General features: G+C 43.2%; 1 protein-coding gene across 1 annotated transcript in view; it reads left to right on the forward strand.

Annotated features, from left to right (window-relative positions):
* Positions 1–15,693, forward strand: part of LOC109938855 (aminopeptidase Ey-like) — a 269,455-nt gene that overhangs the window by 250,257 nt on the left and 3,505 nt on the right. Inside the window, exons 14-18 of the mRNA XM_048615773.1 lie at positions 3,982–4,129; positions 7,314–7,402; positions 8,369–8,479; positions 9,175–9,342; positions 10,699–10,839. Coding sequence (XP_048471730.1) covers positions 3,982–4,129; positions 7,314–7,402; positions 8,369–8,479; positions 9,175–9,342; positions 10,699–10,839 — 657 coding nt within the window. The remainder of the gene's footprint in view (positions 1–3,981; positions 4,130–7,313; positions 7,403–8,368; positions 8,480–9,174; positions 9,343–10,698; positions 10,840–15,693) is intronic.

The raw sequence follows: 15,693 nt of genomic DNA on the forward strand, positions 1-15,693 counted from the left end.
TGGAATAGTTTAGGTTAGATGGGCTTCAGATTGGTTTCACAGGTCGGCGCAACATCGAGAGCTGAAGGGCCTGTCCTGCGCTGTAATGTGCTATGTATCTATGTATCTATCTATGTAGGGGCCTGCTGTGAGTAGGGGTTGCTGTTTAAAATGCTTGGGGGGGCGCAGTGGTGTGTGTGGGGAGCTGAGAGTACAGGGTGCTGTTTGACTGCAAGGCTTTTAAATGAGGACTACCCAGCTTCACCCTGGGATTTTCCGAACAGGAATCATATTTAAAGTGAAAGCAGCCCTCACTTGAGGTGGGTCTAGTAGCAGAGAGTGAGTGAATCACGGTATCAGAGAGAAGATACTGGCAGTGATTATGCCCACCATTAAACATTATGGGGATTCAAAGCAGCCTCATTGCTCTTTGTCACTCGGTCAGAGATCCAAGCAGCCATTGCTGTCTTGGAGCTCACAGCTTCTCAATATTGGCTGTGGCACTGTGACCCACACTTTGGACAGCCCTAGAATCAGCAGAGGGAAAGTTTCCACAGACCTGGACATTTGCTGTTGAACAGTCACAGATCTCCAGATTCAACTTTGTCAATCTAATGTTTTGCTTTTTGTTTCTCACCTTCCATCTCAGTTAACATTCTGCTCTTTTATTCTAATTCTGAGCAGAGTCCTGATCACAGATACTTCAATCTTTGCTGATTCAGTTCTCCTACTGCTAAAATTTAATATTCTTATATTTTTCTTAACCCTCTTGTTACCCTTCCCTTGGTCTCTGTCCTACTCTAGTTTCACAGCTGCTCCTCACCCTTTTTACAAACTCTCTTTCTTCCTTTCATTCCACTCAGTCAATGATGACCATCAATAACCCTTTAGTCCCCAGATTCTCTCACTAAATCTCTTAACCCCCGACTATTGAGGCCTTTCTTTAAACCCTACCCTTTTACCCAGTTTTTGGTAACCCCCTTCTTCTTTCTTCACGATTTTTTGAAACGTCTTGAATATTTGTATATATTAAAAGACAGCACATAAATGCAACTTTTTTGTTCATTGATCAAAAGGGAGCAATCTATTAGCTCTGCTCACAGTGCACCAGTGAAACTTTAGCTTGTCTATCACATGGTACACTTTTGCTTTCCAATGAGTCTTATATTTATAGCTAAGTATCAATTTTGTCAGGTTTCATGGAGTGTTGTCACTGTGAGGCTTAGCAAGTTTGCTTGCACTGTTTTCCCAAAATGTCATTAACCCCCTAACCCTCCATGGGACCCCTGTTGTCCAATGCTAGCTCAGTTCTCCCACTCACGCTGCCAGGATCTTCTGGGACCCCGAGCACTGGCGCCATATTTAAAAAGGTTGTTGTGCAGCTGGACAAGTGCTGACTGTCCTGAGCTGCCTGGTACAACTCATAACATCTGCTTCAGACATGGTGGACAAGGGGAAACTGACATTTCATGCTGGAGGTCACAGCAGGTCAGACATCATCCATGGAGAGAAAGCAAGCTGACATGAAGTGTCAGCTCTGATGAAAATTCATCTAGACTCGAAACATTAGCTTGCTTTCTCTCTCCATGGCTGCTGCCTGACCCACTGTGATTTCCAGCATTTTGTTTTCAGTACAGATTCCAGCATCTCCACTGACATTCCGTATTATAGGCAGGGACCTGGAGATCCTGGTGGATGGGCTAGCACAGAGTAGGGACATCCAACTCCCCCAGGACAAGCAGAGGAAGCCACAGCACAAAACCCTCCCATACAGGGGGCAGTGGAGGAGGTGTGCTCAACTCAGTTGGCTGGACAGCTAGTTTGAACAAAGAAAGAAGAACAAAAAACCGTACAGCACAGCAACAGGTCATTTGGCCCACCAAGACTGTGCTGACACATGATGCCTTTCTAAACTAAAAACCTTTGCCTCTACGTGGTCCATATCCCTCTATTTCCTGCCTGTTCGTATATCTGTCCAGATGCCTCTTAAACGTTGCTATTGTATCCGCCTCGACCACCACTTCCCCTGGCAGCACATTCCATCCTTTTAAAAAAAAACTCGTGTCTCACACCTCCTTTAAAATTTCCTCTCATATTTTAAACTTATGTCTTCCAGTACTTAATATTTCTACCTTGGGAAAAAGACTCTGACTATCCTTTCTATCCTTGCCCCTCATAATTTTGTAACCTTCTATTTGGGTCACCCCTCAATCTCCATTATTCAAGTGAAAACAAACCAAGTTTGTACAATATCTCCTCATGGCTAATACCCTCCAAACCAGATAACATCCTGCTAAACCATTTCTGTACTCTCTCCAAAGCTGGACTATTAATCCAGAACCCCAGGCTAATGTTCTAGGTACATAGCAGATGGCGAAATGTGAATTCGATTAAAACAAAAGATCTGGAATAAAATTGTGCACCTAATTGCAACCGTGTAACCACTGTTGATTGTCGTGAAAACCCATCAGCATCAGTAATGTTCTTTAGGAAGGAAATGTGCAGTCCTTACTACGCTAGCCTATATTTCCATCCATATCCACAGCAATGTGGCTGATCTTAACTGCCCTTCAGGCAATTAAAACTGGGCAATAAAAGCTGGCCTAGTCAGTGACACCATGTCCCACAAATGAATTGAAAAAGGACCCTGTCAGCCTGATCCAAGGTTGCCCCTGCTGCTGACTGAAAACCGCTGATACAAGCTTCCTGGCTTTGTGAGGTCATTGACTTGCTCACCGAGCTGGCTTGTTCTCGTTCAGACTTTTTCTCGTTCAGACTTCTTGTCACCATGCTAGGTGACATCACCAGTGGAGCCTCCAATGAAGCGGTGTTATTCTACTCTGCTTGGAATTTATATTGTCCGGTCCGTTATGGTGGGTAGTGTCATTTCCGGTTTTGATCTGTATGGGTTTGTATATGGGGTCCAATTCTAGGTGTTTGTTGATTGCATGGTTCTCCACCCATAATGCAATCAACAAATACCTAGAATTGGACCCCATATACAAAACCATACAGATCAAAACCGGAAATGACACTACTCACCATAACAGATTAAACAGTATAAATTCCAAGCGGAGTAGAATAACACTGCTTCATTGGAGGCTCCACTGATGATGTCACCTAGCATGGTGACAAAATATCTGAACGAGAACAAGCCAGCTCAGTGAGCAAGTCAACAACCTCACCCACAACCCGAGCTACACATCTTTGCCAAAACTTTCCTGGCTTTGTGCTTGTCTGGTTAGCACAGAAAGCCTATAAGATGCAGCTGACAGGGCAAAGTGGCATTAGGCCAGGCCAGGCCAGGCCTGAATGCTATGAACAGTGGATAGGCTCAAAGTGAGCGAGTGCTAAGAAACCGAGTATGCAGCCCAGTCCAGACCATGAGCTGCGTGCCTGTTCCTGTGTGCAAAGTGTCCTTGCAGCAACATTACAATGAATGATGCTGGTACACTATGAAGTGCAGCAATGCACTGCAGAAATGTATTGACAGTGGACTAGAGATGTGCCACGATGATGTGGAGAGGCTGGTGTGTCAGTTGCCAAGGTCCATTTTCCATTTTTGTTGGGTACACACAGATGCTGCTCATGGAGCAAGCCCTGAGACATTGGTGCTGGGTGTCGAAGCTGGACATCTGGGTGGGTGAATGAGCGAGTGCATATTAATAAGGTGAGGTTGTGTAGAAATGAGGGTGATGATGACCAATAGTCCACAGTGCTAGGCCCCTCACTGCTCACTAGCGAGAATATCAACTCGATGTCTGGGATTTGGTTGCAAAATGCAACCTTTTGATCTCAATCTTGAGAAGGACCTTGCTCGCTATCTTACCCGATTTTCCCAATAGACTCTGGCCTTTGAATAAACTGTCTTGTTTTACAAGTATATCAATTCTATGTAATTAGAGACAGTGATACAGTGAAAATGTTATATTTAACAGCCACTTGACTTTCAAAGGCACTTCGCCATAAATCCAACTGACAAACACATTTTGTCCCTGACAGAGCAAAATACCGTGAAACCACAGCAGCTTTAACCACAACAAGGTATCTGGTCAAAGAGCTGGAATATATTCCCTGGCAGGCTGCCCTCGATAACCTGGCGTACTTTGAGCTCATGTTTGACCGTGCAGGGGTTTTTGGGCCTATGAAGGTAAGGAATTCTGGAAAAGTAATATATTTCCAGGCCTTCTACACGCAGTCAGTAAATGCTGTGGCTTTGTAGTTGGAAGCATGATAAAATTATCGGTGTAAGGTGGTGTGGTTCCGTCGCTATGGATTCTGCCAACCGTGATGTCTAGGTGTAGGGTTCTGTTCTACACTGTAGAGGTTACTCTCAGAGTCTAGATAGCACCTACTTGGAGGCTGCTGCATCGCTGTTTCTGCCTTGAGTGACAATTTTATGACTCTCACAAATTCCAATAGACTAATTATGTCCAATTTTACGGAATATTGATCTCCGTAATACCACACTCTATATGCTATACATACATTACAAATATATTACAGCTCTTTATAGCTTAAGTACTCCCACATACAGTTATGAACAGTGGTGGAGAATTAAATGACTCACAAATATCCTCATTTTCAATGATGGAAGAGCCTAAAACATCAGTCAAAAGACAAGGCTGAAGCATTTGCAACAATCTTTAGCCAGAAGTGCTAATTGGATGATCCATCTTGGCCTCCTCTGTAAGATCCTAGGATCACAGATACCAGTCTTCAGTCAATTCAATTCACTCCATGAGATAAAGAAATGACTAAAGGCACTGGATACTGCAAAGGCTATCGACCTTAATGACATTCTGGCAATAGTACTGAAGACTTGTCCTCCAGAACTAGCTGCACCCTTAGCCAAGCTGTTTCAATAAATCGGCAACATTGGCATCTACCTGACACTGTTGGAAATTGCCCAGATATGTCCTGTTCATAAAAAGCGGGATAAATCCAACCTGGCCAATTACTGCCCCATCATTCTACTCTCGATCATCAGTAAAGTGATGAAAGGTGTCATCAACAGTGCTATCAAGCAGCACCTGTTCAGCAATAACCTGCTCAGTGATGCCCCGTTTGGGTTCTGCCAGGGTCATTCAGTTCCTGATCTCATTACAGCCTTGGTTCAAACATGGATAAAAGAGCTGAATTCCAGACAGGAGGTGAGAATGACAGCCCTTGAAATTAAAGCTGCATTAAGGGGCCCTAGCAAAACTGGAATCAATGGAAAACAGGGGGAAAATTCTCCATTTGGAGTCATACCTGACACATGGGAAGATGGTTATGGTTGTTGGAGGGCAGTCATCTCAGAAACGGGACATCTCTGCAGGAATTTCTCAGAGTAGTGGCCTAGACCTAACCATCTTCAACTGTTTCTTTAAAAGCCTTCCCTCCATCCTAAGGTCAGAAGTGGGGATGTTCAATGATGATTGTGCAATGTTCAGCACCATTCATGACCCGTCAGATATTGAAGCAGTCAGTGTACAAAAATAGCACAGCCTGCACAATATCCAATTTTGAGTTGAAAATTTAGATGCAAAATTTGCACCACACAAATACCAGGCAATGACTATCGCCAATAAGTGACAATCTAACCATTGCCCCTTGACAATCAACGGCATTGCCTTCAGTGAATTTCCCACAGTCCTGGGGGGTTATGAATGACCGGAGACTGAACTGGACTAGCCATATAAATACTTTGAGCTCCTCTTGTCACCAGAGGCTGGGAATCCTGCAGCAAGTAATTTACCTTTTGCCACCCAAAGCCTGTCCACCATATACAAGACCAGGAGCATGTTGGAATACTAGTCATTTGCCTGAATGAGTGCAGCTCCAACAGCAGTAATGAAGCTTGGCACCATCCAGGAAAAAGCAGTCCACTTGATTGGCAGCACCATTCACAAACATCTGTTTTCCACCATCAACACTCAGTAGCAGCAGTGCGTACAATCTTGAAGATATACTCCAGAAATTTGGGAAAGATCCTTTGATTCAGACTTATAAAATTTGAAAACAGGTCTAGACAGGGTAGATGCAGGGAGGATGTTCCCAATGGTGGGTATGTCCAGAACCAGGGGTCACAGTCAGAGGATTTGGAGTAGACTATTTCTTCACCCAAGAGTGGTGAGCCTGTGGAATTCATTGCCACAGGAAGCAGTTGATGCCAAAACATAGAATGTATTCAAGAGGCATCTAGATATAGCACTTGGGATGAACAGGAATCAAAGGTTATGGGGAGAAATCAGGATTAGGCTATTGAATTGGACGATCAGCCATGATCATGCTGAAAGGCGGAGCAGGCTCGAAGGGCTGAATGGCCTCATCCTGCTCCTATGTTTCTATGACAGCACCTTCCAAGCACACAACAACTTCCATGTAGAAGGACAATGGCAGCAGATACATGAGAACCCCCTTCAAGTTTCTCTCTGAGCCACTCACCATCCTGACCTGAAAACACATTGCTATTCCTTCACTGTCACTGGGTCAAAATTTTCTCTAAGGGCATTATGGGTTTATCTACAGCACATGGAATGCATTGGTTCAGGAAAGCAGCTCACCACCACCTTCTCAAAGGCAATAAGGGATGGGAAATAAATGCTGGCCCAGCCAGTGATGTCCACATCCTGTGAATGAAGAAAAAAAAACACCTTCTCCTTTAACCTTTGAAAATCAAATCACCCCAGCTTGTTTACAGGTAGAATTCAAAACAGCTCAAGTGACATCTCTCATTTCTCCATTTTACTTGCAGAGGCAGCCCTTGAAATACCACAATGTTATAAATCTGATATTTGCAACAGTTGGGCTTCAGCTCTGTTGTTCTGCCTGTTATGCAGTACGTTATCAAACTTCTTTTGGAGGTTCCTATACACAACATGCACATTACCTTCAAATGAAAAATATAATTGAGTTACAGTACTGTTATCTGGGAGGTTTTTATACAGTTTAGCAAGAGGCTTCTAATGCAGTTTTAATGTAGAGGTGCCAGTGTTGGACTAGGGTGGACAACATCAGAAGTCACATGACCCCAGGTTATAGTTGTAGGTGAACCTGACGAAGGAGCTGTGCTCCGAAAGCTTGTGATTTCAAATAAACCTGTTGGAATATAATCTGGTGTTGTGTGACTAATGCAGTTTTAAAAAATTTAATTGTGAGGTTTGGGTGTACCCGACATAGTGAGTATTTATTGCTCATCACTAATAGTCCTCCAAGTTGGTGATGATTCACTGTCTTCAACTATTGCAGGCTGTGTTGCTCAGACTTATTACATTTTATTTGGGGTGTCTGTGGAAGTAGCTGCCACTTATATTGATCTTGGTCTTATCACGAATATTTTGTTGTTGCAGAAATACATGCTACAACAGGTGACCCCACTGTACAAGCACTTTGAAAATCTCACTCAGAACTGGGAGCAACCTAGTAGTCTCATGGATCAGTGAGTATCCATTTTCAATCCAAATGCTCACGACCTGTAGGCTCAGGATTAATTTATCTTGGTGTATAAAGTCATTCCAGGTGGCCACATTCTTAGTGTGGAGATGGATGTATAATAGTAGGTGAAGATTGATGATATAGCCAGTTCCCATTAGCTGCATCCCTGAACTCTTCACCATAATGTCTAAGGTTCAACTGGCCTGCCTGTGCAGAGACCTTTTACTCCTTCACTTAGCAGCTGAAGTCTTCAGAATTTTCCAGCCTATAAAACATTTGTGGTTGGGATAAGTTGTCCAGGTAGTCTGACCTTCCTCATTCCAGACTGTCTATCCCTCTCACTCCACACTGTGTGACCCTCCTCACTTGGGCCTGTCGGAATCTCCTTCTTTCAGACTCTCTCTCGCTTTCATTACTTGTCTTGCCCTTACCCAGTTGAGAATCACTCATATTGGCCACTGCTCACAGATCAGGTGCTCCTTCATGCCACCGTTTCCTTCTCAGTACGTCCTGGGTTAGTGTCAGGCTCAGATCAGGGTCTGTTGTTCCACCTTTGACATTACAGACAGAAAAGGTTCGATAATGCTCCAATAGTATCAGAGGCATTTCCACCATCTCCACATAGTTTAGGTAGGAACAGATTTCTACTCTTGTGGCTCTAGAGCCCTGATCTGTTAAATTTTCTCACCACTCTCACACTCCACATTCTGTGCAAGGAAACTCCAGAGAAACTGCCAATCCTTCAAGGTAGGTATTGGGAGAAATTCGACTCCATGGAATATTATGTCTAAACTTCTTAAATTTAGACTGTGCAAATAAACTTAATTACCTCATTAAAATAAAGGGATCAGCTTAGTTCAGATCATTTGAATTGCATCTTGTCAAAATGATAATTGTGTACATTTTATTTGTGTTTGTGTGTAACTCAATCCCTATTCAGATTGAGATGTTGAGACCTGTTGTTTTGCAGATATAATCAGATTAATGCAGTGCGTGTTGCTTGTGGATATGGTCTCCAAGAATGTAAAAATATGTCACAAATATTTTACAAGAAATGGATGGTGAATCCCAATGATAATCCGTAAGTGTTTTGCACAAACAGGGAAATATTGAAGTGGAGTTTGATAAAATGTAATAATGGTAATGTACAGACTTACATAACGGGTCCAACTTTCTGATCATTGGAGATGTGATGTAAATTGGGGGTGTCCATTAGATCCCTGTGGAAGTCCTGATGCTTGCATGAGAGCTGAAATTGCCCAGCAGAGTCAGAGACACGGGCCAGTGAGTTATCCACAGATGTCTGCTGGAAGTTACATTGTTAAACCTTGCTCGAAGACATGCAGCGCTTCCCAATTTTTTCCTCACTGTGTGAACCCATTTTAATACCTCACTTGGTATGATCCAGGAGTTGTGTGTGGCCCCCATCTCCCCTTCCCTCCCCCCACCTCCCATATTGGGTAGTTGATGAAGATGTGCAGAAAGAACACCAACCTTTTCACACAGCAGGAGTCAGGCCTTACTGATCAGGCAATTAGAGCATACTCTACATTGGAAAACAACACCAGTGCTGTAAAGGGGCCATGCAGCTGTCAGGATCAATCCAAGCACCCTTGCGGTCGACACACACAAACCTGCCCCTGCTACAGGCAGCTGACTGGAAGATCTGAGCCATTGTATTCTGGAAACCAAACATTGATGATATCTGATTTTTTATCATAAATACTAATTATTTCCTTTTCTTTGCTAATACTATAACTTCGTTTTGATAAATAGAATCCCGGTGAATCTGAAGACATCAATTTATTGCAGTGCAATTGCTTCAGGGGATGAGACGGAGTGGAACTTTGCATGGGAAAGGTTTCAAAATGCTACAATAGCTACAGAGGCAGACAAACTGCGATCAGCCATGGCTTGTACCAGACACCCTTGGCTTCTCAATCGGTAAGAATACTGGTCATTAATCAGATCCTGTGAATGTTGAAAACCAATCATCATCTTTGTCAGGAATATTAAACCAGAGATTTCCTGGAAGGAAATGGATTCAAATTTAGACCAAGAGAGTGCCACTCAAAGACAAAAGACAAACTGTAAAGTTCCTAAATACATTGCGTCAACCTATCTTTGGAACACATTTTCCTTGAGCAAAGAGAGAAGGCAAATCAGGAAGTAGTGAGTAGTGTTAAAATGGGTGTGATTAAAGTCTGCAGATCTCTAGAAAATGAGGTAACTTATTGTGGGTATAGGAAAGAATAGCTCATGTACAGAAGGTTCATGGTTTGCTCAATGTTTCTCTGATGTTACAGAATGAATATTTTATTTGTCCTGATACTCTTATTTTCATACCCCTCGCCCCCTTCACCCTGGACCACTGGAAAAGACAGTGGTAATGTCCCTGAACTCACAACTCAGAATTCCAGGCCAGTGTTCTGGGGACACATGGTCGAAACCCACCATAGCAGCTGGAGAACTTTGAATTTGATAAAAATCTGGAAGAAGAAGCTAGCCTAATACTGATTGTCATCAAAAAGCATCTGGTTCACATATCTTTTTCTGGGGAAGAAAATCTGCTGTCCTTACCTGATCTGACCGACACGTGTCTCCAGATCCAGAGCAATGTGGTTAACTCTTAACTGCCTGTTGGATAAGTAAGGATCATCAATAAAAGTTGGCATAACCAGTGACATCTACATTGCACAAATGTGTTTTAATTAAAAAAAAAAACTGCCTCTGTTAAACTCCCTTCCCTGCCTCCACTCCTCTTTTCCACTATACCTCCTCTGGGCAATAGCTGGCTGAGTCAAAAATTGATGCCCACATAATTGCAATGAGCACAGGGGAATCACTTACACTCTTAGAGCCACTTGGAGGCCACTCAGCCCAAGATGAAAGAGCTACCAAATAGCCCCACTCCTCACGCTGCAAACATTTCCTCTTCAATAATTTGTCTACTTCCAAGTCTGTAACAAATAATAATAAACATGTTTACATACCCTGTTACCATGGTAACACAACCATGGAGTGACTGGGTCAGAAGTGACCCCAGTAGGTTTAAAACATTTACGTTTCTTAGAACTCCTTGTATCCACCTCCGTCAAAATGTTATCCCTGCAACAGCCCACCAAACCCTGCTCCCCACCTTGCTGCATGCTGAGTTTCCAGGTTGAGAAGGGAGCATTTGACGGATTTCCACAGTGAGTGCATTTAAACAATATTATAATAAATGATATGCAGCGTATTAGGAGCTGATTATCTATACAAGAACTCTGATTATTTTATGCTTTCTTTAATATGTTGTAGATATCTTCAATATACTTTGGATCCAACAAAGATTAGAAAGCAAGATGCTACATCGACCATTACTTCCATTGCCAGTAACGTGGTTGGTCAGCCTCTGGCGTGGGACTTTGTCAGGGCAAACTGGAAATTCCTCTTTGAGCAGTGAGTTACTGAAACTTCTCAAGGATCATTGCATTCATTCACATCCTGCATCTTTTATACGGAATACAGCTCATATCACACGGCAATTAGAAATATAGGAGAAGGAGGAGGCCATTTGGCCCTTCGACGCTGTTTCGCCATTCTTCATGATCATGGCTGATCTCAATAGTCTAATTCTGCTTTCTCCCCATAATCTTTGATCCCATTCGCCCCAAGTGCTATGTCTAGTCACCTCTTGAATACATTCAATGTTTTGGCATCAACTACTTCCTGTGGTAACAAATTCCACAGGCTCACCACTCTTTGGGTGAAGAAATGTCTCCTCATCTCCGTCCTAAATGGTCTACCCTGAATCCTCATACTGTGATCCCTGGTTCTGGACACACCCACCATCGGGAACATCCTCCCTGCATCTACTCTGTCCAGTCTTGTTAGAATTTTATGAGTCTCTATGAGATCCCCAATCATTTGTCTGAACTCTAGCAAAAACAATCCCAATCTAGTCAATCTCTCCTTATACGTCAGTCCCACCATCCCCTGAATCAGCCTGGTAAACCTTTGCTGCACTCCCTTGAGAGCAAGAGCATCCTTCCTCAGAAAAGGAGGCCAAAACTGCACACAATATTCCAGGTGTGGTCTCACCAAAGCCCTGTACAACTGCAACAACACATCCCTGCTCCTGTACTCGAAACCTCTCGCAATGAAGGCCAACATACCATTTGCCTTCTTTACCACCTGCTGCACCTGCATGCTTACCTTCAGCGACTGGTGCACAAGGACACCCAGGTCCCGCTGCACACCCACCTCTCCCAATTTACAGCCATTCAGGTAGTAATCTGCCTTCTTGTTTTTGCTTCCAAAGGGAATAACCTCACATTTATCCAAATTATCCTGCATCTACCATTGATTTGTCCACTCACCCAAACTGTCCAGATCATGAAGGATCTCTGCATCCTTGTCACAGTTCACCCTCCCACCCAACTTGGTATCATCTGCAAACTTGGAGATGTTACATTTTGTTCCCTCATCCAAATCATTAATATATATTGTGAATAGCTGGGGTCCCAGCACCAATCCCTGTGGTACCCCACTACTTAACTGCCTGTCAGTTTGAAAATTAATTTGTTTTCTCTCTGCCAACCAGTTTCCTATCCATCTCAATACACTTCCCCCAATCCCATGCACTTTAATCTTGCACATTAATTTCTTGGGTGGGACTCTGTCAATGCCCATGGCTTGTTTGATTTTGTTATTCATTCATAGGATGTGGACATTGCTGTCTGGGATAGCATTTATTGCCCATTCCTAATTACCCCAGGGAAAGGTGGTTGAGAGCTGCAGCCCTTGATGTATAGCTATACCCACAATGCTGTTAAGGAGGGAATTTCAGGATTTTGACCTAGCGACACTGAAACTATGGTGATGTATTTCCAAGTCAGATGGTGTGTAGCTTGGAGGCAACTTGCAGGTGATGGTATTCCCATGTATCTGCTGCCCTTGTCCTTTTAGATAGAAGAGGTTATGGGTTTGGAAGGTGCTGCCTAAGGAAACTTTGTGAATTACTGCAGTGAATCTAAAGAGTTTAGAACAGGGCTAACTAATAGATAATAAAGAAATGGCGATTAAATTACCAAATATTCACTACAGAAAATGCAAAAAAAAAAATTAGCAAGAGCTGTCAATCAGGAGGTGTGAGGAAGAGAGGAACTTGGTGAAATTACAATCACAAGGGAAGTGGTAGTGAGCAAACGGATGGGGCTGGGGCTGGGGCTGGGGCTGGGTCTGGGGCTGACAAGCCTCCAGATCGAGATGATCTTAATCCTAGGGTCTCTGCATTGGCCACCAATGAAGCAGTAGGTGCATTGATGTTAATTTTCCAAATTGAGTAATCATCTATAAATGCCAAACTGCCCACATGTCCAATGTCATCACCACACTGGGGTTGATGAGGTGGTGGAGAGTGAGGACGGAGAAAGTGGGTGCTGGGATGACAGGGTGTGAGAAACTGAGGCTGGGGGAGATGAGGGAGAGGTGGAAATGAAGACTGGGGATGAGTAGGAAGGAGAGGTGGAGGTCAGGGCTGACAAGGTGGAGCTTTCTCTCCCTGATGGTGCCTGGCACAGTAGGGTCCCTTAGACACCATGCTGCTGTGGAGGGGCTGTTTCCAGTGACTATGCCCAAGGCCAGGAGCCAGGTCTGTTGCCCTGCCTGCCATTCCCACCCCTGCTCTCCCTTGCCCAGATCCATCTGCTCATACACACAAAGTGCTTGTGAGCAATGTTGAGGTCTCATTTTTCAACATGGTGGCGACATTCACAATAAACATGGCCTTTTTCTGGTTTTTAGAAAGGTTCCATCAAACTGGAAAGTAGCAAATATAATTCTGCTACTCAAAGAGGGAGGCAGGGAACAGGAAACTACAGGCCAGTTTGCTTGATGTCTATTGTGGAAAGGTATTAGAATTGATCATTAAAGGGCTTATAGCTGCATGTTTAGAAAAACACAAGGTAAATAGGAGGATTCACATGATTTTGTGAAAGAGAAATCATAATTAACCAATTTATTAGACTTACTTGAAGGAGTAACACACAGAATCAAAAGAACTGTACAATATAGGAGGAGGATATTCAGCTAATTCTGCTTGCACCAGCTCCCCGAACATTTTGACTTAGTGCCAATTTTCTGCCTCTTCCCTGTAACCCTGCACATTATTTAAATTGAAACAATCATCCAGTGTCCTCTTTAATGCCTCAAACTGAACCAGCCTCTATCTCGTTTCCAGACAGTAAATTCCAGACCTGAACTGTGTGTAAAAAGGCTTTGTCTACCTGCCTCACATTGTTTTGCGAAACAATTTAAATCTTTGACATCATATTCTTGTTTCTTTTATAAGCAGGATCAGTTTCTCCCTATCTACTCTATCCAGACCCCTCATAAGTTTGAAAAGTTCTATTAGATCTCCTCTTAGACTTCCTTTCTCCAAGGAGAACAGACCCAGATTCTCCAACCTCTCCTCAGAACTGAAGTTTCTCATCCATGGAACTGTTCTCCTAAACCTCCTCTGCACCCTCCCTAATGTGTTCACATTCTTTCCAAGTGTGGCATCTACGACTATACACAATACTCCAGCTGTGATCTAACCAGTATTCCTATCTAAGTTCAACATTACCTCCCTGCTCTTTGACACTATGCCCCCTAGGCGAGTGGGACTAGTTAAGTTTGGGAAGCTTGGTCGGCATGGACGAGTTGGACCGAAGAATCTGTTTCTGTGCTGTATGACTTTATTAACGAAGCCCAAATACTGTGTGCCTTATTAACTGCTCTCGACCTGGCCTGCCACCTTAAATTATACACATAAGACCATAAGATGATAGGACATAGAAGCAGAAATTAGGCCATTCGGCCCATTGAGTCTGCTCCGCCATTCAATCATGGCTGATAAGTTTCTCAACCCCATTGTCCTGCTTTCTCACTGTAACCCTTGACAACCAAGAACATATCTCTGTCTTAAATATATTCAATGATCTAATATGCACCCAGATTCCTCTGCTCCTTCAGACCCTTTAGAATAGTACCCCTTATTTTATATTGTCAGAGTTGTACAGACCCTTCAGTCCAACTCGTCCTTGCCGACCAGATATCCTAAATTAATCTAGTCCCATTTGCCAGCATTTGGCCCATATCCCTCTAAACCCTTCTTATTCATATACCCATCCAGATGCCTTTTAAATGTTGTTATTGTTTCCACCTCCACCACTTCCTCTGGCAGCTCATTCCATACACGCATCACCCTTTGTGTGAAGAAGTTGCCCCTTAGGTCTCTTTTAAATCTTTCCTCTATCACCTTAAACCTATGCCCTCTAATTTTGGACTCCCTACCCTGGGAAAAAGGCTTTGTCTATTCATCCTACCCATGCCCCTCATGAATTTTAAAAACCTCTTTAAAAGGTTATCCCACAGCCTCCACTCCGGGGAATAAAGCCCCAGTCTATTCAGCCTCTTCATATATTTCAAGCCCTCCAACCCTGGCAACATCCTCGTAAATCTTTTCTGAACTCTCAAGTTTCACAACATCATTCCTATAGCAGGGAAACCAGAACTGTATTCCAAAAGTAGCCTAACCAATGTCCTGTACAGCCACAATATGACCTCCCAACTCCAATACTCAATGCACTGACCAATAAAGGCATTTCTTTTGAACATTCTCCCTACCAAAATGTATCACCCTACACTTCTTTGTATTGAACTTCATCTGCCACATCTACCAACTTGTCAACATCCTTTTGAAGTTCTACACTGCTTTCCTCAGTTTACATTTCTAAGTGTGGTACTGTTTGTAAGCTTTGAAGTTGTCCCCTGCAAATTAATATCCAATTCATTTATATATATCAGAAGAAGCAAGAGTTTCAGCACAACTCCACTACAAACCTACCTCCAGCTCACACAAAATATTCCAATCAGCCAATGCTCTATCTTGTCCCTCAGCACTTTGTTATTGGTATTTTTATTACATGAGTTATAACTTGTCTCACAAGTCTATCATGTGGCATTGTATCAAATGCCTTTTGGAAGTCAGAGTACACTACATTAAAAGCATTGCTGTTATCACCTCCACTGTTAGGTCTTTAAAAAAAATCCTGCAAGTTAATACACACAATTTTCCCTTAACAAATCCCCAACAGCACAAGTAAAATGGCCCATAAGGAACTCAGAGATAGTAGGAACTGCAGATGCTGGAGAATCCGAGACAACAAGGTGCAGGGCTGGATGAACACAGCAGGCCAAGCAGCATCATAGGAGCAGAGAGGCTGACGTTTCGGGCCTAGACCCTTCATCAGATGAAGGGTCTAGGCC

The sequence above is a fragment of the Rhincodon typus genome, chromosome 33 (assembly GCF_021869965.1).
Source record: "Rhincodon typus isolate 14 chromosome 33, sRhiTyp1.1, whole genome shotgun sequence".
NCBI classification, from domain to species: domain Eukaryota; kingdom Metazoa; phylum Chordata; class Chondrichthyes; order Orectolobiformes; family Rhincodontidae; genus Rhincodon; species Rhincodon typus.